Source organism: Artibeus jamaicensis, unplaced genomic scaffold, assembly GCF_021234435.1.
Source record: "Artibeus jamaicensis isolate MK-2021 breed Jamaican fruit bat unplaced genomic scaffold, CSHL_Jam_final contig_1803, whole genome shotgun sequence".
Classification (NCBI taxonomy): Eukaryota; Metazoa; Chordata; class Mammalia; order Chiroptera; family Phyllostomidae; genus Artibeus; species Artibeus jamaicensis.
Window position 1 is genome coordinate 1,771,822 of NW_026521356.1, and position 26,406 is coordinate 1,798,227.

The 26,406-nt window shown below is 45.1% G+C and overlaps 1 protein-coding gene across 5 annotated transcripts in view; it reads right to left on the minus strand.

Moving 5' to 3' along the window:
* Nucleotides 1-26,406, minus strand: part of DAAM2 (dishevelled associated activator of morphogenesis 2) — a 110,469-nt gene that overhangs the window by 38,919 nt on the left and 45,144 nt on the right. For 4 of the 5 annotated variants that reach the window (XM_037146198.2, XM_037146194.2, XM_037146195.2 and 1 more), the window contains 2 exons: nucleotides 6,999-7,223; nucleotides 1,462-1,551 (listed from right to left, as the gene is read on the minus strand). In XM_037146198.2, the coding sequence (XP_037002093.2) occupies nucleotides 1,462-1,551; nucleotides 6,999-7,166 (258 nt within the window). In that variant the 5' untranslated portion in view covers nucleotides 7,167-7,223. Of the gene's footprint in view, nucleotides 1-1,461; nucleotides 1,552-6,998; nucleotides 7,224-12,382; nucleotides 12,437-26,406 lie in introns of those variants that run through there. The other variant, XM_037146197.2, reaches the window with a different exon arrangement.

The following is a 26,406-nucleotide window of genomic DNA, read 5'->3' on the forward strand; positions in this document are numbered from 1 at the left end:
GTGGGGGGGGGGGGGGCTGAGGACTGGGCTGTTTTTAAGATTAATGAAGCTAAGACAGTCAGAGAGGGTAATACAGATGTTGTGGAAAGAGTTGGGGGTTTGAAAGTGAATGGGGAAATTACAATTAAATTTGGAAAGGAGAGACAGAAGTCCTTACATTTTAATAATTGGTTTTTTTTATTTTAGCCGTGTAAGAGATCAACTTAAAGGAACCCCATAGTAACTCAATTTGGAAAGTGGGGAATCATGAGACATGATTAATTACTCCTGAAATTAATTTTCTCATTCCTCCCTCCCCTTCTTCCCATGACTTGAGGGTTTTTTTAAAGACTTGCTTTTCTAACACTGAGATTCCTAGACACAGAATGTAATATTCTGCGGGCACTTAACACATGTGTGTTGAGTATACTAGACAAAGACTTGCAGTGTGTGCAGCCCACGCATCTCATCACAGGTTATCATACTCCAGCAGGCCAGGGTTCTAGCCACAGTGCAGCCACTGCCATAGCTGGCTGGTGACTGCAGTGAGTTCACTGCCTCTCAGGCTTTCTTTGCCTCATGTGTAGAATAAAGCACTAGACAGGATGGTTTTACAGTTTCTTCCAACTCTAAAATGGTGTATGATGCTAATCCTCCAATTTCATAAAGTTGGTCTTTCTCATTGTGGAGCTCCGCATGGGACAGACATCAGTGCAGGAGTATCCAGGACCTAAGTACCAAACACCTACACTCTGAAGTCAAAGGAACAAGCTGCAGTCTGAAAAGTTGCAAAGGGGAGGGAAGAAGGAAGGTGGATCAAATAAATAAATAAATAAACAAGGAAAGAAACAGCCTCACATTGGGGGCAAGAGAGATACAGAAAGAAAGGGATGTGCAATGAGACACAGGGATGCAGAAAGACAGGAAGACAGAAGAAACACAGAGGGAAAGAGTTAAAATCCAATTAAGCCCTGACTGAAGCCGCACACCCTTTTCTAAGGAGGGTCACGATCAGGAGGCTAATGACACCTTTTAATGAACTAGAGGAGAGGGAGGAAAGCATGAAGAGAGTGAGACCTGTTGTGACCCTGATTTGCATGTTGCCCTGGGAGGGCAAGCCTGGGTCAGGACAGGTGCTAAAGATGCTGAAAAGGTCATGACCCTCCTTCCCAAACTGAATCCTCACAACAAAGCTGCCCAGGTGTGGCCCAAGTTGGCACACCCTCCAGGCATGGGCCCATAGAAGGGAGTCCTGATTTGTGCCTCTCCAACCCAGCACCACTGCTGGAAGCCAGCAGGCACCTGCTTAAAGGGTTTCTGAAAAATAGAATTCTATTTCCCTGAGTGTAAGCTCCGTAAGATGATTTTTTTTCATCTTTTGTTCCTTCATCATCTAGAACAGTGCTGATGTGTAAAAAATACACCAGGAGCCACTCCATGCCATGGCCCTGAGATGGCAGCAGAAGAGGTCAGAGATGGCACCTTCTTCTTGCTGCAGTAGATCTGCCATTTCTTCTCAGGGGGCAACGCAAACACAGCCTCCCGGTTTTTGTCAGTGAGATCCAATTCATCCTGCAAAGACAGCAAGAAAAAATGTCTGGTATCCAGAAATGAATACTCAGCCCTCCAGAAAATTACAATGCCCCCAAAGCTATCCCTCAGCCAACTAGTTTCCTCCCAAAGAGGATCAAAGATATGATGGGACAGTTCTTCCTCTGCTAGAAATGGAGCCCATCCGCTTGCTTCAACCCAAGCCAGTACTGCTTTTATCCACACATCTCCTGCAATGCATTGCTAGCCCTTAATCCTCATACCGCCCACATCCCACCCCCGAGGGTTTCTTATCTTCCTTCCTTTGTCATTCTTAAACTTGTCAACGCCACAAGTCAGAGCCAGACAAAGAAAAGTCATTCTACAGATCCAGTCCTTGTCCCTATTCTGAAAGTCACTGTGACCATCTCGTCTCTCCCCCAGAAATTCTCAGGTTCCCCTAACCTCAGCATGGATTCCAGCAAGTCTGGGGGGGAGCTGGTGAGGATGAGAGACTGAGCAACTCTCCTGGCTTAGAGGGCATGCCATACCGAAGGAGTTGCTGACCTGCCTCCCCAGAGGAGTCCTTGCCAGAGGCAGCCAATCTGCCCACAGGACAAGGCAGGGAATGTACAAAGCTCAAGGCAGGGAATGTGGGGCTCTGGCAGGCTAGGTCACACTTTCTGGGGAGAATGGAGAAGTTTCATAGAACTTAGGGCAGCTCTGTGGGGAGTTTTGGGTAACTTTATAGATTTTGGCTGTGCTGGATGGCCCCTAAAAAGCTCTCTTCTTGAAGATTTTTTTTGCCTGTGATTCATGAGCAATGCTCAGCCTCATCAAAGAAATGATTAATGGACCATGGGGAGCATAGTGCACTTCTCAACTCAATTACTGAGAGGTTTTTTAAACCAAAAGCAAAACTTGCATTAAAATAATAAAGCACAGTATTTCTAACATTTTTATTTTAAAGAATGATAAACAGTTAAAGTGATATCTAAAGTATAAGGTTCTAAAGTATGAATATTTATACCTTTTCCCCTATACTTTAAAAAAAATCCCCACCTGAGGATATTTTTCCATTGTTTTTTGAGAGAGAGGAAGGGAAAAAGAAAAACATCAATGCAAGAGAGAAGCATCAATTGGTTGCCTCCCGTATGTGCCTGGACTGGGGATCCAACCTGAAACCTAGGTATGTGCTCCAACGGGGAATTAAAACCACAACCTTTCAGTTACAGGACAGCATTCTAACCACTTGAGCCAGGGTTTCCCTATACTTTTATTCACAGGAGAACATTTAAGATTTTCCTTCACCCAGACCAAAACTGTCCAATAGGAATATAACATGAGCCATATGTATTTTTAAAATATTTCAGTCACATTAAAAAAACTAAGAAATATAGTTTTATATTTTATTTAACCCAAAATATCATCATATCCACATGTGGTCAATGTAGAAAAATAATCATTGAGATATTTTACATAAAACCTGATGTGTATTTTACCCTCACAGCTCATCTCAGTTCAGACCAGCCACATTCCACGTGGTCAGCAGCCCCACCTTGGACAGCTCATACAAAGGCGATTTGAAACAGTGCCCAGCAGTTCACCTGCCTTTGGAAACAAAGACTCCTGCAGATCTAATGCTAAATAAACAAAGGTTCTTCCCTAGAACCACTCTTGACATAACCCAGGAGTATCCATAGTCAAAATTCCCAGAGCCCTGCTTGAGGTTCCTTTAGTATTTCTTTTTCCATAGTCAGACTCAGAAATAAAAGAAAAAGTAGAATTATTCAACTTGTATTTCCCAGGACAAACTGCATCTCTTCTGCTTTGTTAACACAGTTAGTTGCACCCAGAATGCCCTCCCTGCACACCTACCCACCCTGTGGGCCTGGTCTGATTCTCGAGCTCAGAGTCAGCCCCCTCCAGCAAGCCTTCTGCAGACCTTCTCAGGTGAGAATGCTTCCTCCTTCCTGAACTCCAGAACAGTTATATTCAACACTGTATTGCAGTCATTTATGCATTTGTCTTTTCTCACCAGTGGTCTCTGTCACAAAAACAATGGACATTTCTTGGCAATTTGGCTCAGCCCAGATAGCACATGACTCTTATTGAATCTCTCTGCCCTGGCGTCTTTGACAGCCACACTCTTGAGCAGTCCCTCCTGCTTCACCTTAGGTTCCCCTTGGGCTCCCTCAGTGACTTCTCCCCTTCTCTGCTAACATCAAAGTCCCTCAGGACACCATCCTGGGTTCTTTTCTCTCCTCCCTTGATACTTCCCTGGGTGAAGCCTTCTCAGTCATTCCCAAAGACTCAATCATTATTCTGAACTCTGTCAAACCCATACCTCCAGCCCACCAGTTTCCTGAGCTCTGGATCCTGGGACCCTTCTGCCTCCTGTATTTAACTGCTTTGAGGTGCCTTACACACCTATATAGTGTTTTTATGTGGCAGACATTGTTCTAAGTGCTTAATGTTTACTCATTAAAGGTGCTACAGCCCATCTTACAGATGAAAAAGAAAGAATATGTAAACTGAGTTCATCATCCCAATCCTCTAAACCCAAGTGTCCACTGGCATATCCTGTACTGTACAGGATCCAAAATCCACCCAGTTGCTCATGTCAGAAACCTGGGAGTTCCTTAACTCCTACTCACTCAGCCATCCCAACAAGTGCTATCATAGTTTCTCCTAAATAGCTCTTGGATCTGTCCACTTCTCTTTATCCCCACTGCTAACACTTGAGTCCAAGACATGATTCTTCCTATTTTGGACTACACCAAGAGCCTCTTAATGGTCTACCCAGGATCATTCTTCAGCAGAGTACCCTGAATGGTCTATTAGAAAAGTAGGTTGGATCACCTCAAAGCCCTGTTTAAAGCCTTCGGTGGCTTTCTGTAACCCTTAGAATTAAACCCAAATGCTCAGTTCTTCGTGTTTTCATGGTGTCTCCCAAAAGGACTTGTTCTTTTCTATGGGGGACCCTCTGATTGTTCTGTACCCCCACTCACATATTTAACCATAACTTTATTTTCGGGTATTGGTGGAAGTGTCACTGTTTCAGGGAGACCATCATGACCCCTCTTCCAGAATAAAGCTCCTTGCTAAACACTCCCACAGACCCCCTGAATACTCCCTTTCCAATACTCACCATGCTTGTCATTATTGCTCAGGATCAGTGTCCCCTGTTAGACTTCTCAGAGGCAGGGACTGTGCCTGTTGGTTCATCAATAAATCCCTGCCCCCACAAAACCCAGCATATAGAAGTGAGCATTTGGATTTAATTCTAAGGGCTAAAGAAAGCCACTGAAGGCTTTAAATGGGGCTTGGAGGTGATCCAATCTACTTTTCTCAATAAACATTCTTTATTTATTTGATCAATAACTGATGCTAGTCTCCTTATAAGTAAGACTTAACTGACTTATCCTTGCTTTTGCCAGAGTACCTTGTTAGGAGCCCTGCTCACTAAAGGTGCTCAGTAAATACTTGCTGAATAAAAGGGCCACAGAAAGGAATACCTCTCACCATGTCTTCTATCAAAACTCATGCACTCTGTTCAAGAAAATGTGCCTGTGATAACGTAAGAAATACACTGTTGATCTTTGTTCCCAGGTCCTAACACAGAGTTCCTAAATCTCTTGGAATTTCCTAGGTGATAAGAGCCTCTTTTCTTCTAGTGAAGCAACTCTTCACAAAACCTAGGTTGCTTCCAGATGGGGGTTGGCCACCCGAAAGATCAAGCCTTCATTAGAAGCCTAGAAATTTCAGCCTCATATCCCAAACTCCTGAGAGAGGACTGGAGATTGAGCTAAAGCTTGCCTACGTGATGAACTCCATAAAGCCCCTAAATGGCAAGGCACCAAGAGCTTCCAGGCTGTTAAACCTAAACTCCACAGGGGCTGAAGCTTTTGTTCTCAGGGCAGGAGAAGCCTTGCTGCCCTTACCTTTCCAAGCATTATCCTATGTACCCCTTTATCTGGATGTTCATTAGTATTCTTTATAATATCCTTTATAATAAACTGCCATTAGGAGGAAAGGTGTTTCCCTGGGTTCTGTGAGCCATTCTAGCAAATTATTGAACCTGATGAGGGGATCATGGGAACCCCCAATTTGCCATTGGCAAATTGAATAGAAGAGTGGGTAGCCTGGGAACCCACTACTTGTGATTGTGTATAAAGTGGGAGGCAGTCTGCTGGGCCTGAACCCTTAAACCATGGGGTCTGTGCTAATTCCAGGTAGTTAGTGTCAGAAGCAAGTTAAGTCATAGGATACCCAGTTGGTGTCCACTGAGAATTGCTTGGTGTGGAAATCCACACACTTGGTGGCAGCAGTATTTTGAGTAAAACACAGATCTCAGTAGTGCTCACTAACACCCATCAGGCTCCACATGCTAGTCTACACTAGGAAACACTTTGCCCTCTCCCACCCTCTCCCCATCCCAAGAAAAAGGTATAAATTAGGACAGCAATGAGTTTTCCTAAATCTGATATAATGTGGAAGGTAGACAACTTTTTCATGTAAATGTCATGGTCTCATCTTACAGTGTCCTATTATTTGAAGGCTAGGGGGCCTTAATCAGATGTCTATTATTGAATTCGAGTATGATGTCTCAGTCCAAATCACACTGCATTGTATCTCCACTGGTCAACCAGGAGTATGAGTGACCAAGGAAGGGCTCACAGTAGATGAGCTTGTGCTTATCACTCTGCTCTATGCCCTGGATAGGTCTGAGTCCTGGGCACAGGTGCTGCCTCCATGACCTTGGACTCTCCCTGGATTGCAGGCTGGTCTCACCATCAGACCTCCAAAGACAGGGATCACGCATCTTTCCTGTTCTGCCTCTTTGTGGTCAGAGGATGATGTTTCACACACAGGCACAGTTTTGTTCTAGTCCAGACAGGTGTCAAAGAATCAAGGAGAGCTGATGACAGTGTGGGTGACAGAGCTTCTGCCTCCCTAAGGCTAGACATGGGATTTGGTCATCCCATACTGGAGCCAGCTCCAGGTGTGGTATAGGCATCTCCATCTCCATACTTCTAGCCAGTCATCACCTGTTCTGAGTCACCCACTGTCTGCCTAGAGAATTCCACCCTGTCTCTTCTTCCTAAGCCTGAGACAGAAGGATCCTAGGGATATTCTGGAAAGCCAAACACAGAATGGTGTCAAGTGTTCTGATGTTCTTTGAGCTCTTGCTGCTTCATTTCACAAAAGTCTTGACTTATTCTTTTCATGGTGGCCTAACTGCTGCCCCATTAGGTCAAGAATCTAAAGGAGACATGAGGTAGGGCCATTCTTCTGAAGATACATTTCATAGTAAGTGACTGTTTCTTCCATAGAGCTTAGGTGTCCTGGGGGACCTACCTCAGCCCCAAGCAGAGCTTCAGAGGTGAAGACCCTAGCAAATGGGCCCCTGCCTTCTATTTTGCTTTACCTGCTCCAGCCATTCATTCCCCTCCTCATTGTCAATACGGTCCCTGCCCCTTACTCACCACCAGCTCTGCGAAGCGGACGTTAAGCTCCTCTGGGTTCGGAATAGGACTGGAGAACTCCATGTACTGCAGGGGGCTACTGTCCCGGAGGTTGATCTCAGGGAGGTCGGCGCCCCCAAAGCAGCACAGGAAGCCCAGGCCATGGCGACTCCTCTTGCGGGGGGCCATGGTCACCACAGGCCAGGGGATAATCAACAGGCAGGTGACCTAGGTCCTCATTGTGATCTGAGTAAGAGGAGAACAGAGAGCACAGAGTGGTCAGGCATGGCAGCCAGGTAGGCGTGACTGTGGTCCCTCTGCCACCATAACTCAATAGTCCTTGACTCAATTGCTGAGCCCCTTCCCTTCTCCCACTGCATCTCTGCTTTCTCTGGCTCCTTTTACCTGAGGCACTTCTTCCTCACCACACCTTTTCAGTGTGTCCTCACACTTTCAGACTGCCACTCTGTGCCCCAAAGAGAAGAAAGGAGGTCGAAAATGGCATTCATCTTTCCTCCTCCGTTGCTATCAGACGGGAATCCTATCCTTTATTCTCCAGCAGACCCATTTTCAGCAGGGCTCACCCACTCTATTCATTTTGGGGTTTAGGGATACCTGGTTTAAAGCTTTAATACAATGGGGAGGGAAGAGTTAGTATTTTTAAGTATTTATTCTTAGCTGTTTCTTCTAGATTTGGGTCATGAACAGAATGATGAGAATGTCTTCATGGTCTTTACCCACATCATTGCTAAAAATGTTGACCATAATACGGGTATAGACAGACCTAGATGGAAATGCCAAAGAACTAGCCATCAACTCTCTCAGAGAACAGTCCTCCAACCAGCTCTGAATCCACAAACCCATGTAGTTATCTAGCCCTCTTTTCTATAAAGACACTATAGGAGATTTTCCTAAAGCCTCACAGAACTTGAGACATTCCTAATCTAAGGCATTCCTTTGAAACAAGCTCTAGAACTTTATCAAGAAAAGGTAAGTTAAATGTTTCATAACTTGTTCCTACAGAACTTAAAGTAACTTCTAGAGATCCTTGCTTTGTTTCCGAAGCCCTAACCATCTAGCTAATAACTTAGTCACCTGATCCAGCCTCTCGTATAAATCATGATGCATTTTAATCATCATTCTAGAGCTTTTTACCAGCTCCATTTTTTCTTTCTTTATAGACTTTTTAACACACCCAGAAGAGCCTCAAATAACACACAACCTGAGTTGTCTTGTATTACAGGTCATCTTTTATGTATTTACATATTGGCTCTTCACAGCTATAATGAAGCCTCTTTGAAGGCAGAATCCATGCCTCCTGCTTCTTTGACACCCCTCCCCCCATTTCTATAGTTACTAAAATACCTTACACTTAGTGACAAGGGTTCAATAAATATTTCATGGCCAATTGAAAAACAGTCTGTGTTCATGGCAAAGGAGGAGAGAGGTCCTTATTAACCAGTAAAGAAATAATGACTAAAATCTCTGATTTCTAGTGGTTGATAAGCCAGCAGGAACCCTGTAAGTCTGTTGTTGCCTCCCTCTCTTTAGGTCCCATCTAAACATCCAAAACTGAAGACACAGATGATTCCGCTGGAAGTCATGTAGCTTCGTGGAAGAGAGCAGAAAATTGAGGCCCAGGGAGCGAATGTTTTATCTGAGGCCACACAGGCTAGGGACAGAACTGGGGCTGAACCCCAGGACCCCAGTGCTCAGGCTATGGTCTGGTCACCACCTTACCAGAGCTCATTTTCCCATATCAATTGTCCTTTTACCCAATGCCCTAGCTTCCTAGTAGCCTCTCTCCACTACAGAATGCCAGTCTCAACAGCTTAGTTTAGAAGTAGTTCCAGTCTCTGCCCTGACTGGTGTGGCTCAGTGGATTGAGCACCAGCCTGCAAACCAAATGGTTGCCAGTTCAAGTCCCAGTCAGGGCACATGCCTAAGTTGTGGGCCAGGTCCCCAGTAGGGGGGCGCGCAAGAGACACACATGGATGTTTCTCTCCCTCTTTTTCTCCCTCCCTTTCCCTCTCTCTAAAAATAAATAAATAAACTCTTTAAAAAAAAAGTCGTTCCAGTCTCAAAGGTCCTCTCTAAACCAGCAGAGGGTTATGAAGATCCCAAAGGCCACCTGATTTTATTCCATCAGAAGGAACTGCTGCCACCACCCCAACTTCCTATCCATCCCTGCTCTAACCTCTCTTCCACTTGAGTAGAGTCTTCTGAGTCATAGGAACTGGGATTTGACTCCTGGCTGGATGACCCTGCACATGTTTCATGAGGCCTTAATTTCTCAGGCCCTGATGTTTCTCACCTGTGACACCAAGATAATAATCATAGCATCTTCCTCACTGGGTTTTGGTGAAATGTAATTGAGGTAACATAAATAAGATGCCTGGAGCACACTGGGCCCTCACCGCTGCTGTGGTTTCATTATCATTTTCACAGCAAGGTGAGACTGCCCTGCCCAGAGCTTGCAACTTGGAGCCCTTATCTAAGCACTGATGGGGCCACCAAGCAGGGCATTGTAGAAACTTACCCACCTAGATTTAAGAAGCTTCCCAGCTTTGTCTCCAGTAACTGGAAGGTCTGAACTAGAGGATCTGAGCTTTTCCTCAGGCTCTGAGCTACTTCTAGTTGGAAAGGTAAACCCTTATCACTGACCCTACTGGAAAGGTGTAGGTGAACAGAGTGGTTCATTTCTGCAAAATTCCTTTACAAAGACAAGCAATGGAGGTTCCCATATTAGAAAAGAATTGAGAAGCAATACGAAAAAATGGGAAGCAACAACAGAACAAAATCCAGGGGACCTGAACTTGGGCCAGAGGGATTTAACATGCCCCCCAATCCACCACCTACCTTTCTTTCCATAGAAATCTCCCCAGTACCAAGGGCTCCATGCCCTTCCTATTCTGTCTCCTTGCTATATCCCCATCTCTTCCCTGTGGGGACAAGGTCTTCTAGAACTTAGTCCCTAAACACAGACAGACCAGTAGCCTAAGGTCAAACCATCTGGTGACCATCAACTAGCACTCCTATGACTGTCACAAGGTCTCCTCCAGCCCTCTGGCTCCTACCAGACCTCCCCTCCTGAATGTCACATCCCTCCACATTGTGGAGAAAACACATTTCCTCAACTCGGAAGATCAGGGCTAGTCACCAGCCAGCTGTGGGTCATGGAGTCATGGTGTTATCCTCTCTGGGCCTCAGTTTCCTCTCAGCACAGTGGTAGGGTTCAACTGAAGAAACTCCCAGAGTCCAGTCAACTCTGACCTTTCACACTATCTGGCTTGATCTCATTCTCAAAGATTTCCCCAGGGGCCTTCCTCAGCCTGCACTGAGCACTCCTCCCACATTCCACCCCAAGCCAGGAAGCACTTCCTATTTATTGAGTTCAATACTCCCATTTGGTCTGTAAAGATGAAAATCCTAACCCTCACCCCTGTGCCCTGGCCCACAGCCCCTCTACACACCAGTTGTTGGTTTTTTGCATTAATTAGGGCTTCAAAAGCTCCATATTATCAGTGCTTACTCCTGAGTCATAACTAAGAGCAGAATAATATTAACACTGAGACTCTGGTATTTATCAGACACTGACCTACATCTACATTGCATCCTCATAACAACTCTGAGATATGTGGTATCATTTTAAAGAAGTTATTTAAAGAAAAATAAAATCCTGTGGTTCAGAGAAGTTAAGTAACTTGCCTAAAGACATACAGCCAGTTATGGCATAAGTAGGATTCAAACAGGTGACTTTGACTCTAAAGTTATACAGCACTAAGCCGTAGTGCACTGGTCTAGGGAATGTCCTAATCTGAAACCTACCCAGAGCTTTCTCAAGTGTTCTATAGGTTCTGACTCAAAATCATTTTAATAGAGCATTTCCTATGAGTTGGACCAGGTGCTTTCACAGCTCTGGAACCTCATTTCAGCTTCGCAATGACCTTGTACGGTGGTTATTACTATTATCCCTCCCTACAGATGATATTAGGGCTTCAGCAGCTGTTACATGACTTGTCAATGACACCAGCTGCAAAGGGACAGAGCTGCAACTCACGACTAAATATTCTGATTCCAAATTCAGTGCCCTTGTCAGAGGACCAAAGCTGACTCAGAAACCCCCCCTTTAGCTCTCAGGACCAATGCTGTGGCTTCGGAGTACTCAAATTGCCTCCTCCTATCCCCTCCCCTCAGTGGGTAACAGAGCAAGGCTATGCTATTGTGTCTCCTTGGCCACTTCCAATATGCCTCCAAAATGGCAGGCACTGTGCTGACAGTTTAGTACTTTATCTCATTTATTCCCTCAAACTCTCCAATAACATGACTACCCCTTCTTACTGATGATGACGTTAAGACTCCCAAAGGTCAGGTAACTTGGCCAACGACCACATCCTATTGGTGAAGGGGCCAGATTTAGAGGATAGTGGTGGCACACAAACACACATGCTTTTAACCAGCTTTTAGCCTGTGTGCTAGACACTGGCCTGGCTGGCGAGGACTGAACAAGGCATAGTCCTTCTCCTCAAGGAGGGCCCTTTCTAGTGTAGGAGCCAGGGGAATCAAGGCAGTCAAAAGAGAAAAGTTAGAGAGACAGGTGGAGTGGCAGCACTGAGAAAGGGGACCTAGTTTAGCTTAGGGAAGGCGCCTAGGAGAAGATGACACTGAGCTAGTCTTGGAAAAGGTGAGAGAATTAAGGAAGGGTAAAAAGTGGAAAAAGGCATTCTAGGCAAGGGGAACAGTATAAGAAGGGCACAGAGCATGGTGTACATAAAACCAGAGTCCTTACCAGTGGTTTATTATTAGGTTGGCCAAAAAAGTCTGTTTTATTTTTTCTGTGAAATAAGAAACACTTTTTTCAACTTTACCAATAACTTCATTGATTTGGACATTTTTTGTCTGTTGGCTATCTCCCACTATTGGGTTCTAGTGGATAGAGGCCAGGGGTGCTACTGAACATCTTCCAATGCATAGGACAACCACACAGCAAAGAATTATTTGGCCAAAATATCAATAATACCAAAAAACTTCACGAAACACTTTTGACATGTTTGATCAGTCACAGCACCTTCTCCATACAATGCACAAATCTTTTTTTGTGTTTCAGTTGCATTTTTACCTTTCTTGAAATAACCAAACATAATAAGAAAATGTACCATATTTTCTTCCATCTTCGATGTTAAAATGGCTGCACAAAAATTCACCAATTTTGATAAACTTTTTAAAAATGCATGCTGATATGACAGCTGTCACAATACAATCTAATAAAATTGTTTAAAATGAGGTTAAAGACAACTAAGCACTATTAGAGCCATCATATGGAAAAAACTAAACAAACTTTTTAGCCAACCCATACTTGATGGCTAAATTAATAGGCAAAGGGAAGAGATGGGGTACACAAGTACCTTGGATTGTCAATACATCTCAGGCATCCTGGGGAGCCTGTTCATTTGCCCTCTTCTCCTCACCATGTTCCCTGGGGCCAGGGTCTGGGAATGGGGTCCAGAGCTTCCCAGAGCTGATACATGAAACAAAAGGAATGTAAACAATTTCCCGTTTCACAGGCAGATGATTCCTGCTTACATATTGACCCACTATGTGCCACTGGGGGTCACCTAGGAAATGGACCCAGGCCCAGTTTGCCCAAAACCTGGCTCCCAAAGGAAGAGCCCATACTTTTCCATCTTGAGCCTCTGCCCACGATCTTCCCACTGACCACCTACCTATACTATGTCTTCTCCTACTTCAAGCCTCTGAAGACTATCCCCTCATGCTCTGAGGGCAGCAAACAGGTTTGGGATTCTTTACAATATTATCTACACACACTTCCACCCTGAAGTTGTCTGAATTACCAACACCCAACTCCACCCCACAAACGTGGTTAGGTTCTGTTCATAAACTCTATGTGATATCAGACAAGTTACTTAGCCTCTCTGAGCCTCAGCTTTCTCATTAGGAAAATGGGGAAATAATAATACATACTTCACAGGGTTGTCTTGAAGACTAAATTAGTTAATGTTTGTAAAGCGCTTGTGCCATGTAATAGGCAACACTATTAATAACTACATAGATAATGCTACTAATTATGAAGGTACCTGAAAGTGGACTGTATTAATATTACAGAAAGTTCTATATATGAATGAATCTTACACATTATTGCAGGTGTTGGCAAATATTACAGGAGCCAAGTCTAGCCCACAGGCTGTGTTTGTAAATTCAGTATTTTCGGAACACAGAGCACTCATCGTTTAAGTATCACCTGTGGCTGCATTCATGCAACAGAGACTCCAAGGCCCACAAAACCAAGAGCATTTGCTACCTGGCCCTTTACAGAAAGCGTACCCATCACTGTGTTATTAGGTTGAATTATATGTAGCTGACAGTATTCAATTATGTTTAATCTACAAAATCACTAATTTCATATGGTTCAACTTAGTGTATCAAACTGAATAATCACATGTCCTGTCTTACCCATTAAAATGGGAGGGCAGTGTTCTAAATTCAGGGATTCTAATTATAAATAAAAAGTTATAATTATCATTTTTGAGCACCTACCAAGTTCAGGGTTTATCTTGAACTTTCCCCACACTCCTACAGGGTAAATATGATTCCACCCACCCACCCAGTTTTTACAGAGGAAAAAATTTAAGGCTCAGAAAGATGTAAAGTATAAAGCTAGGACTCAAAACAGGGGTCCAGACACCACACCTATCACACTGTCCCCACTCAGTGCCAAGAGGTTGCTGGGAGTGAGCGCCATTCTGATTAGGATAAGAAATGGCAGCATGAAGACATCCTATCTCCCCAATTCTCTGTGGGTTCATCTCCCACACAGGGCTCCTGTCACGTGATTGATAGGGTCCCATTGTCAACCTCAGAACAGCAAAGTATGAGCCTCAGGTGGGGCTGAGAAGGGGGGCAGGGAGCACTTTAAAAAATAATCAAGCTCTCTTTCCAGAACTGGGGGAGCTATTTTTAGCAGCCACCTAAATTATGGTTATCACCTCTGCTCTGGGAAAGGCAAAGAAAGCAAAAGTAAACTCTCTGAGCCCAAGTCTCCTCTGTGCAGACACAGAAAAGGGAAGAAGGGGAAGGAGATAAAGGTTTGTCTTGCTGGAAAAATGAAACTGAAAATTCCCCAAAGTGGCATTTCTCTGACTTGGGGTTGAATGTGAAAGTTAGGGATTTTCCAATTGTTTTCTCATTTTGAGAAATAATGAAGAGAATATAGGTTCCTTTATCTCACTGAGGAAAACAAGTAGAGCTAGGAAAACAACCAGCTCTCCAAGGCCATGATCAAGCATTCATCTATCCATCCCCTGAGTGACTTCCAGGTAGAAAGCAATTTCCTCAGTGTTTCACATGAACCAAACCTCATATTCTATCCCCACCAGGTTTACAGTCTTGTTGGGGAGGCATGTGCATAAACAACCAGGATGCAAGGGAGAGAAGAAGGTGTAGCTCCAGGTGGGAGACTGCAGGGTGGGAAGACTGACTTCTGGTTACTGATCTGGAACATTCACCACAGGAAGTAGCATTGACGCAGGTCAAAAAGGAAGAAAGAATACTGGCACGTGCCAGTTGACTGTCCAGGAAAGCATTTATAACAAAGGTATACCAGAGTGCCTGGCATCAAGAAAGCCCCAAGGGGAGACTTCTGGCCAAGATGGAGGTGTAAATAGATACACTATGCCTCCGCACACAACCAAAAGAAAGACAAAAACAAATTTAAAAACAAAAAATAACCAGAATTCCCAGAAAATCAAACCGTATGGAAGTTTGACAACCAAGGAGTTAAAGAAGAAACATTCATCCAGACCAGTAAGAGAGGCAGAGATGGGCTGCTGAGCAGAGAGGACTTGCAGCAAGGTGACGGCTGGAGGACCAGGGCAGGAGGAGGTTGGCGGAACAGGTGGTCGCACATTTTTGTGTGGATTAACTGGGAGAAACAACTGGGGAGTGACACAGACCGAATGACCCAAGGTCTCAGTGCAGGGAATATGAAGTCTCAAAACCTCTGATTGAAAAAACCCATGGGGGTTGCTGCAGGAGAAACTACCAGCCTCACAGGAGAGTTCACTGGACAGACCCATAGGATCCTAGAATATACACAAACCCACCCACCTGGGAATCAAGACCAGAAGAGCCCAATTTGCTTGTGGGTAGCAGGAGAAGTGACTGAAAACCAACACAGAGCAGAGCAAGTGGCATGGTTCACTCTCAGACCCCTCCCCCACGTATAGCACCAGAATGTAGCACTGTGCGTTGCCTCACCCTGGCAAATACCTAAGGCTCTGCCCCTTACTACATAACAGGTGAACTGGGACAAAAAGTGGCCCAAATGAAAGAACAGATCAAAACTCCAGAAAAAATACAACTAAGAGATAGCCAACTATCAGATGCACAGTTAAAAACACTGGTAATCAGGATGCTCACAGAAATCATTGAGTCACAAAACAGAGGAAAAGATGAAAGCTGTGCAAAGTGAAATAAAGGAAAATGCACAGGGAACCAACAGTGAAGGAAAGGAAACCAGGCCTCAAATCAATGGTTTGGACTAGAAGAAAGAAATAAACAATCAGCCAGAACAGAATGAAACAAGAATTTTAAAAAATGAGGAGAGGCTTAGGAACCTCCAAGACAACTTTAAACATTCCAACATTGGAATCATAGGGGTACCAGAAGGAGAAGAGGAAGAGCAAGAAATTGAAAACCTATTTGAAAACATAATAAAAGAGAACTTCCACAATCTGGTAAAGGAGATAGACTTCCAGGAAGTCTAGGAAGCTCAGAGAGTCCCAAAGAAATTGGACCCAAGAAAGCACACACCAAGGCACATCATAATCACATTACTCAATATTAAAGATAAGGAGAGAATCTTAAAAGCAGCAAGAGAAAGAAATAGTTACCTACAAAGGAGTTCCCATAAGACTAGCAGCTGATTTCTCAAAAGAAACCTTACAGGCAACAAGGGGCTAGAGAGAAGTATTCAAAGTCATGACCTACATCCAAAATTACTCTATCCAGCAAAGTTGTCATTTAGAATGGAAGGGTAAAATGCTTCCCAGATAAGGTCAGGTTAAAGGAGTTCATCATCACCAAACCCTTATTATATGAAATGTTAAAGGGATTCATCTAAGAAAAAGAAGATGATCAAAACCATGAATGGTAAAATGACAACAAACTCACAACTATCAACAACCAAACCTAAAAAAACAAAACAAAAACAAATTAAACAAACAACTAGAACAGGAACAGAATCACAGAAATGGAGATTACATGAAGGGATGTCAGTGGGGAGGGGAAGAGGGAAGAATAGGAGAAAACGTACGGGGAATAAAAAGCACAACTGGTAGACACAAAATAGACAGGGAAGGTTAAGAATAGTATAGGGAATGGAGCAGCCAAAGAACTTATATGTACAACCCATGAACATGAACTAAGGAGGGGAATGCTGGTGGGAGGGAGGGTGCAGTGTGGAGGAGAATAAAAAAGAGGGGCAATGGGACAACTGTAATAGCATAATTAATAAAATATATTTAAAAAAAAGAAAGCGCCAACATAAGTGAAAGGTGAAGGGAAGTTGATTTTCCAGGCTGGAATGCAGGGATCAAAGAGGGGAAGTGGGGGAAAAGAAGGGGCCAGATAAAGGCAGGCCCTGAATGCCAGGCTGAGGAGGAAGAGCCACTGAGAGATGGGTGGTTGATTGGCTTTCAGTATTTTGTGAGGCCTGATCAGAGCTGGGATTTTGATGGACAATGCTGGTGGCACCACAGTGGGTAGATTAACAGAGAGACAGACCAAGGAGAAGAGTTAGAGAGGTAAGTGTCCTCTGTCTGTCTGAATAAGAGGTAATGAAGCCCTGAATCACTGAGAATGGAGAGGAGAGGAGGGGATGGATGCCAGAGATGTCATGGAGGGTGTGCCAGCACATGTGTGAGTGGGTGAGGGGGCTTTGGCACAACACATACCAAGCACAGAAAAAAGGACTAGGGCTGAGCATGATGCGAGACTGCTGGAAGCTCCCTGGACAACAGCTGTATAGTAATGAAGAAGAAGGCATTTCAACACCCAAGTCTCTACTACACATTAGAGCCAGAGGAAATCCTGGACAAAGAGAAACCACCCTACATGGGACAGCTGTTACCTCACCTCCTCTAACTTCCAGGAAAAGCAGCTCACAGCTTCTGTCTGCATGCTCCTGCCTGATCGCCACCGAGCACCCAGCGTGCTGAGAACTCATGCCATTTGGGCAGCCCAGGTGCAGAGGAGCTCCCTACTGGAACTCCTCCTGTTCTTCTTCCCCGGGGTCCTTGGACAAAGGCATGCTGCCACTCATGAGGGCAGGCTCCTGGGGTCCTGTTAGGAAGGTCAGCCCCGGGACCCCAGGTGGGCCAGTGCACATGGTCATTCTCTAGACACCAGGCTGTTTTCCCAGACATGACGCCCTCAAGACATTCCTGCTAGTCCCTCCCAACATCCTGCATTCACACCAGATAAGCCTTGCATGTGCCTTGGGGCCTGGCTGGACATAAATCTTGGGCCTCAGGCACATTCCATCTCTTCAGGGGAGGTAGGGCAGGCAGGAGCTGGGAGTGGAGTGCAAAGGGATTTGAGCTGACTCCTGGAAGGCAAATGTGATTGACAATGCAGACCCAGGGTGACCCTCACCTGCCTCTCACTCTTGTCCATACAATTTCATCCATCTATTCATTAACTGTAACAAATATTTGTTGAGCACCTAAGTACCATGCAAAGAGCTAGAAAAATGCAATGGTAAACAAGGGTTCAGTTTGGTGGGGCAGTGAACAACTAAACAAACAAATCTAATAAAGTGTGGGTAAGGTGATGATAGGGGAAGTACAAATGTTTGAGTCTAAGGAATGTTTGCAGGACTCCAATCCCAAGTTGGGGTTCTATTCCACCCTGAGCCCTTAGCTCAAGCAAAGGGGTTAGAGGGGACATTGTATAGTGGGAAGAATGTTGAGAAATAATCAGAGATGCCATAAAAAATTCAGGACCAGATATTTACTACCATTACAAAAGGGTGAAACACCCCAAATATCAAAACATAAAGATTGGAAAATATGGATTAATTAGATAGACACATGTACACACACACACACACACACACACACAATTATCTTTGGGTTACTGGAATTTAGGGTTATTTTTCTTATAATTTTCCAGATTTTTCAAATTTCTTGAGTATTTAATACTTTCATCAGAAAACAATGCAGTTTTTATAAGAACCACTGTAGGCTAAAAATAAACAGACCCAGGATTAAGTGTCAGCTGTGCCCTAGCAGGCTACCTGGACATGAGAGAAATGACCTTGGAGAAGAGCATAATTTCTCTGAGCCTGTCTGTAAATGAGCAGGTCAAACCACATGCTGCCTAGATTTTCTCCCGCCCCTGCCACTGGGCTCTGTGCCACAGAACACGCGAGGTGCTAAATGATGCTGGTTGAATGGAACCAAATCCTCTGAACTCCCATTAGTTCATCATTCAGTCACTGAATCACTGTTGTTTTTAGCACCAGCTCTACACCTGGCACTGCTCTTGGTGCCGGGGATCTAAGGGCCAACTAAAGAGACATAGCTTCTGCCCTCATGGAGCTACAGTGTCCCAAGCTCGGAGTACCCTTCCATGGCTCTTTGTTTTCCAACCCAAAAGCCCCATCCTGTTAGTGTTTCTTGCCACTTTTCCAATATGCCTCCAGTATATCTGTTTCATTCCCAAACACCAAGCTCCAGACCTGGTCCACCTCCACGTAGTCTCATGCTGGGACCAATGCTGACCTCTTGTTTCTCCCCTTCCCAGCATTCTGCAAGCAGCTCTTTGAGGAGCAGCAGTTTCCAGGAGCACCTGATTCTATATTCCTCAGTTCAGCATCCCTCAGGGTTCCCAGTCCACACTGAAAAGCCACCTACTTTGATTTTAAGGTTTGGCCATTTGGCGGGGCTCACAAATTCCATACCAACCAAGCCTTGAAATCAGATCTACATCCCAAGTGCCAAGGAGGACCCTCTCCTCCAGTCCAGAAGGACTGAAACTCTCCTACACTGCTCCTGGGAATGCAAAATGGTACAGCCATTATGGAAAAACAGTTTGGCCATTTCTCAAAAAGTTAAACATGAATCTTCATATGATACAGTCATTCCACTCCTAGATATTTACCCAAGAGAAATTAAAGTGTATGCCCACACAGAATCTCATGCATAAAGGTGCACAGCACCTTCATTTATGATTGCTCCATACTGGAAGCACCCCACATGCCCAGGAACAGGTGAATCAACAAACAAATTGTGTAGTGTATCCATATCATAGAATACCACTCATTAATAAAAAAGGAATCAACTATTTATACATGCCACTCATGGATGGATCTCAAAAGAATTACAAATGAAAGAAACCAGAGGGAAAACAGTACATACTGTAAGATTCCATATAGGTTAGCTTGTAAGCGAATACAAGCTAACTTAAAACCAGGTGGCATTTCCTGTGGAGGAGGAGGAGGGTGGGAAGGGAAGCAGTGGATTATAAAAGAACACAAGGGAACTCCGGGGAGGGGGTGATGGATATGTTCATTATTGTGAATGTGGTGATGGTTTCAGAGGTGTATACTTGTCAAATTTCATACTTCAATCATGTAAGGTTTGTTATATTTCCATACTAACTCAATAAAGCTGTTAACAAAGCTGTTGGTTTGCAAACGAAGCAAGTATCTTCATAGCCTCATAATATCAAACCACCAAGAGCCCAGGCCACTGAAACTGGCTCCCTCCTAGAAGATTTCAATATTATAAACTACTCTCCAGATTCTAGAAAAGACCCCATGGGAGTGATGGTACATGAACACAGACTGCCGCACAGGCACAGGCCTCAGTCCGCCTGGTTTCATCTCCCAGGAGGTAGTGGTATATTGTGGAGAGGGTATGCTTTCATATGAAGCCTGTGCCTAAGTGACTGAGTACCTGTGAGTCTCCTCTCCCTCACAGACCCAGGGAGGACAACGCCAACCTCCCAGGGCTACCATGGGCACCAAATGAAGGGCAAATATTAAGGAGCCAGCATAGCACCAGGCATATCACAGGCCCTCAAACTGAGTTCCCTTCTCCTCTCCCACCTCCAGCTTGTTCATAGCAATGGCTAAGGCTCAGGACTCAGCCTGCAAAAGCATGAGATAAGCTAAGGGGTTCCCAGGAGCTGAGTAAGGATGAAGTTACACCCAGTGAAGCACAGACAGGCACACACCTGGTTCGATCTGGGTGTCTCTTGGAATGAGGCTGAATTGACAGCAGTCCAGAATCTCTGGGTGAGAAAAATGGAGAACTCACTGCCTGAAATTTGTAAGAGGCAGAGAATATGGTGAGGGGGATAGAGAACGGGAGCCATGACATAGAGTCTTCAGGACAAAGCATCAGGAGGGATGTAGTAGATGGGGTAGGGGAGATATCTGACTCATGCACAGTGGACAAGCAAATATGGAAAATGCTCAGGAAATGACCGAGGGAGGGAGGGAAGAAATTAATGCAAGCTAGCATGTGAGATGATTTGACTCTATGGGTGCAGAGGTGTATATGTAGGGGTGGTCATATGTGGCATATGTGTATATATGTTTGTAGTGTGATATATGGTATTTATATGTGCATATGTGGTATGGTGTGTATATATAGGTGGCATATGTATGTGTGTGTTCATCTCCAGGGAACAAATACACACAATTATACTGACTTTCAAGTCTCAGCAGAAAGAGGATCCAGCCAGTTCCTCAAAGTATATGAGCAGAAAAAACAATAGTATCACTCAAAATCAACTCCCATGTCAATTTTGAGTTGGCCCATCTGTAGATTATAAAGGAGCTGCCCAAGCACAATATTTAGAAAGTGTTACTATGGGGAATGCAATGTCTCAGCTTCATTTTCCCATGAGCCACACTGGCCAGGAGCTGAGAACCATTCAAAGGATGCTGTACATGCCATGGGCCAGAGACAGCATTCACATTCGTCATCTCGTCTCAAGAAAACCAAGTGAGGTCAGGATCTTTGACTCATGAAGACACTGAGATTCAAAATCAGGAGATGACACCCAAATAGAGCTCCTTCGAATATGACACCAGCCTATGTCAGCCCAGTCCCAATTCAGCTCTGGGCGTATGTACCCTTGTGTGTTTGTGTGTGTCCAGCAGGCATAACTGGTTTCCCCTGGGTGATATTTTAATGGGTTGTACACCACCTGCCTCTGCTAGTTGAAATTGTTAGGTTGTAATTCAGCTGCTTCCCTAACAAGCTTGACATGGGAAAAAATTCCTGACAATAATGTATCCCCGAACTATTCCACAAGACAGATATTCAATACATTTCCAGAAAGAGGGAGCTAACTAGCATTTACCATGAGCTAGGCTGGGCTCAAACTTTCACATTTTTCTATTTCAGTTAATTATCTCAACATCTTGCAAAGATGGTATTTTGATAGCATTTTTACATCTAGGGACATTGAGGCTTAAAGAATATAAGCATCTTGGCCAAGCTTGTAAAGTTCATAAAACATGTGAACCTCAGTGTGAATGATTCCAGAACTCAGACAGCCTTCCCACTGCAAACATGCAGCGTGTAAAAGGCAGCATTGTGGTCAACAGTTGGGGCCCCCGTGGCCACAGCAGCATCCTGCAGTGCCCCACCCTTCCCCATCATCCCATCCTAATGCTCAAGAAATAATCCAGCACTAGTACAGAGAAATCCTGTTCCCTAGGCAGACAGCAACCCTGGCCCCAGCATCTTACCACACAAACTGAGTCACAGAAAGGTCCGGGCTGCCCCACTTTCAGGGCCAGCCTCTTGGGCGAGTAAACTGTGTGCCTTCAGAAGGACCCCTGCTTGGTTTCAGGCTCTGCTATCACCATCTTGAAATCTTTAATAATTTCTGCACCAGGCCCCACAGATCATGCAGCTGGTCCTGCCCATCTTCCCCAGCAGCCAGCGCAGGCAGACTTTCCCAGGAAGAGCAGCCCAGCCAGCCACTCCCTGTGTGCTTCCAAAACTGTGACCCACAGTCCCTGAATGGTCAGGACAGAGCAGAGACCAATTACTTTAAACTGGGGTGGCTTCCTGCCCAAATGGCCTTCATGGGCAACTCTAACTGCTGGGCAGTTTCCGGCCGGATCTCTCCTCCTTATCCCACCTTAACCTCTACTCCACACTCCCTGGTTTCTGACTCACTCCTCCCTTAAAGCACCATTGCTCAAGGGACTGAAATTCCTAGAGGGCACAGACACTTTTATTTCTATCTCCCCCCAAAGGACTTTTTCTGCAGACACAGCAGGAACTTGGTAAGAGCCATGGATTAAATCAATTGTAGTATTTCCTGAGTTCTTGACTCTTATCAGTTATAAGACATATCCCAAAGACTGTATGTCCTTCTGCAATTGGATATTAAATGCAAGAGAATGTGTTAACTCTGAAATAAAGAATGGCTCTGCTTGTTCTACATTTGGGTTCTGTTGGAAATAGCTCTGCCTGGTTTCAGGAGTTGTAACTGCCCCCCATGGCTAAGGATGAGTGAGCAACCTCTGGACTGGGAGCCACTGAGGAGACAAAGCTTATCTCCCTGGCAGCAGTGCTGCTTCTTTTTCATCCCCTGCCCCCAACGCTTGGTCAGTTAGTCAGAGACAGGTAAGACCCCTCAGAGGAAGGGCAACCTAAGCCAGACATGATCACCTGGGATGCCCTCAAGGAAGGACTTAGGGGGCTGCAGCAAAGAGGGTGTGATGGACCCTTGCCCCCCGGCTATTCTGACATAGCCTGAGTCCCCATTTCCGTCTGGGAGAAGTGCTTCCTGGCTCTAATCCACTTAAGCCTAAAAACCTATGATGGGGAAGGCGGTGCAGCCCTTTGACAGCTAGAGTGGGATCCGGGGTGATCAGGCATAAGAAAGAGTTCACAAAATCCTGTGAAGGCTGCTTTGCTAAGAGTGCTTTCATTCATAAGATAAGGGTCCGAGCAGGAAATGAGTATGTCTCCCAAAGTTTTTGCAACCCCCTTTCCTGACAGACACTGACTCAGACTAAGCCCTCAGATTTCTTTGAAATATTATCTATTATTTGATCCTTGCCACATGACATGGATTGATCAGCTTTACCTATATTCCTATGTGTTCTGAACCTAATAAAAGCAGTTGAAGAAGAGGTTCTTGGTCGTTCTCCTCTGAGAGATTGACCACCTCTCCTCCCCAAGCAGATCATGTCTCGGTAGTGTTACTTTCATCTGTGGAGGACAGGGGGACTTGCTGGCGAAGTTGCCCCCACAGGGTTCACAGCATTATCTATCCCACACCCCCCCCCAGCCCATGCCCTCCTCGGCCTCCTCCTCTCCATTCCCTGTGTAGATCTGCCTTCTCCAAACAGCCTTCGTGGCTGTCCCAGTCTTCCTAAATTCTCCCGAATAAACTCAGAGCACTTTTTGTCTGTTCTGTTTATAGGACACTTCATCATTTACCACTTCATTACAGTTTATGTTATTTTTGTATTAATTTACACTTTTTATTTCAGTGAAATAAAATGGGCAGTCTCAGGGCCCCATGAGAACAGTTGCTGGCGCAGTGCCATGCACCACAGTGAGTCCTCTTCCTGCATGAAAGACACCTGATGGCGGTGGGTAGGGCTGGGGAGAAGAGAAAGTTAAGTCCCCAGAAATGAATATTTATGGCAAAACCAATGAACTCAGGTCCTTCAATGTCTTCTCTTCTTCAGAGTCCACTGGAGGTCAAAGGCATCCAGACCTTGGCCTGACACTCTCAAGAAGTATTTCAAGTGACTCCATAAGAGGCAAAGGCATGCTCCTTTATAAACCAGCATAGTTAAATCAGATCTTGGCATTCCCAGACAAAACACAGGGCATTTTCATTTCTGTTTGTTTCTACTTCCCCACTCCTGCCTGCAAACAAAGGGCATGTTGCAGGCAAAAGGCATAAGATTTCTTTTTCCTTTCTGTGCTTCAAGGAATGAGATGTTCCCTCCCAGGGAAACAAGACCCAGTCTCCAGAATACTGGACTGAGAGGCTGGGATTTCCTCTGGGAGCCCTGGCCATCACTCCCCATAGGCCCAAGCCCTGGCTGGGAGCAATCTGTGCATGGACACTAAATCCTTTCTTGGATCCTAACTTCCCTGCAAGCTCCACCCAGTTCTCTCCACTGTAAAGCTGTATCCAACAGGGCACCTCATTTTCTCCCCCTCCTCTGCTTCTTCAGTGCTCAGTAATTAAGGCCCATGAACCACTTCACCCTGGAATCTGCACTCTGGGTATCACTTCTTTCTACCTTCTTACGCCTCCTAGAGACTATTAGTTCCCCGTCTTCATAGAGTTTCAGAACAATGTGAAATCTTATCCAGCTGTCTCAGTGCTCCAAGTTCTTTCTTCCTCTGTGATTTCAAACAGGTGGCTCCATCTGCTTGACACAGCTTCTTCCTGCTCTTCCCATTCTCCTGGCTAGTCACCTGGCAAGCTGCTCTCCCTCCTCCACAGGTGTGGGCTAGGTACCCCTCCTTAGCAGCCTGCCTTTCTCCCATCATCAAACATCAGACTCCTACCAACTTCCTCTCAAACTGGCTTCATCTCCTCCCTTCAGACCACCTCTGCCTTTTGCTGTGAATGACACCCCAGTCCTGTGGTTCAAAACTATAGAATCACTATTAACTCTTCCTTTGTCTTAAGTACTGCTATATGGCAGGCATTTTATATATATTATCTCCCTTAGTTCTCACCAAAAAAATCTTAGAAGTTGGCATTAGCATCCTGATTTTACTGATGAGGAAAGTGAGGCTCCTAGGAGTCAAGTGACCTGCCCAAATTCACAATCACATAACTGCCTAAGCTGGGATTATAGGCCGGTTTTGACAGGCTGTCTAAAGCCCCCAATTTCCCTCCCAGCATGTTGCACTCTGTTCTCTTATTTATAAAAGATCCAATCAGCTTCCATGCCCATTCTACTCAGAAATACTCCCTGTGTGAACCCTTTGCTCCTGTGTGGACACTCAGGTCCTACACAGACACAGGGGATGGTCACGGTGGTAGGGACTGGATGTGCACTCCCATGTGTCTGCCTACAGTGCCAACCTCACCTTGCACTCATTCAGCTGGTATGTGCTCTGAGCTGGGAACTCTTTCTTCAAGGCATCTTCCTTTTTTACCCGTTAGGCTGACCTCCAGCCCACGTGGAAGCTGACCCCTTTTTCTGGACTCCATCTGTACCTGGCTCACTCCTCTTTTTGGCCTCAGGCCATAACCCATCTACAAGCTACCTTCTCAGATCCTATCCTGGGTTCCCAGCTTGCTTTCCTCAATTTAGCTCTTCATTTTCCAGCTCTCAGCAGCAAACCTCCAACAGTACCTCCTAAAGAGCTTATTGATCATGCAAACTAAGAGAGCAAAGGGCCCTGGCTCTCAGACTTTCTGAGTCAGCAGATCTTGAGTAAGGATCCAGGAATCTGCATTTTAATAAGTTTTGTGGAATCCCTCATCTTGCTCAAGTTCAGGGCTAGCTAAGAAATAGACACATGAAGCACACATATGGAGGTCATGTTATCAGCCATGTTCCCAATGAAACTGTGGCAGTATGTGGCTTTATATCTCTGGCTGAATGCACTTCCTAATACCCCACTCATGAGTGAGGCCAGCTCCTGTGCCCAGCGATTAGCACAGGAGGTAGGCCTTGGACTTCTCCATCCCAAGTGATTGGGAGGCAGGCACTTCAATTGACTCTCAGTTCTCATCCTTTCTCTTTCACCAGCATTGTGCCCACCTCTTCTTTCCAGAGCTGTGATCAAATCCCTAGGTTTTCACACCTGGCTGCGCAGGAGCATCACAGGACATTTTGAAAGATATCAATGCCCAGATCCAAATCAGAACCAACGAAAGCAGAATCTCTGGGTGGGCACAGGGGAGCCATCAGGGTGAGCAGCTAACCCAGGCATGCCCAGGACTGTCCTGGTTTGAATACTGAAAGTCCCACATTCTGGGGAATCCTTCAGTCCTGGGAACACTGCAACAGTTCATCCTACTGGGCACTAGCATTTGTAAATCTCTCCAGATGATTCCAATTTTCAGCCAAGTTTACAAAACAAAGGATTACAACATGTGGGTGGAGAGATGCCCCTCCCAATCAGCCAACTCCCCAGGCTTTCCCTAAAGCCAGAGCTCACCTGCCTTTTGTTTTCATTTAGCTCAGGTGATCTCAACACATGTCCCTGGGCCAGCAGCATCAGCATCACCAGGGAATGTGTTTTTTTTTTTTAAAGGTAGAGCCAATTCTAAATAATTTTCTCTTCTTTCACCTACACATGGATCCTTTTCAAATCCTTACCAACAGCTTTCAACATTTACTGATTGAGAGAAGTGGGGATTAAGGAGTTAACTGTCAGACAGTTAGCAT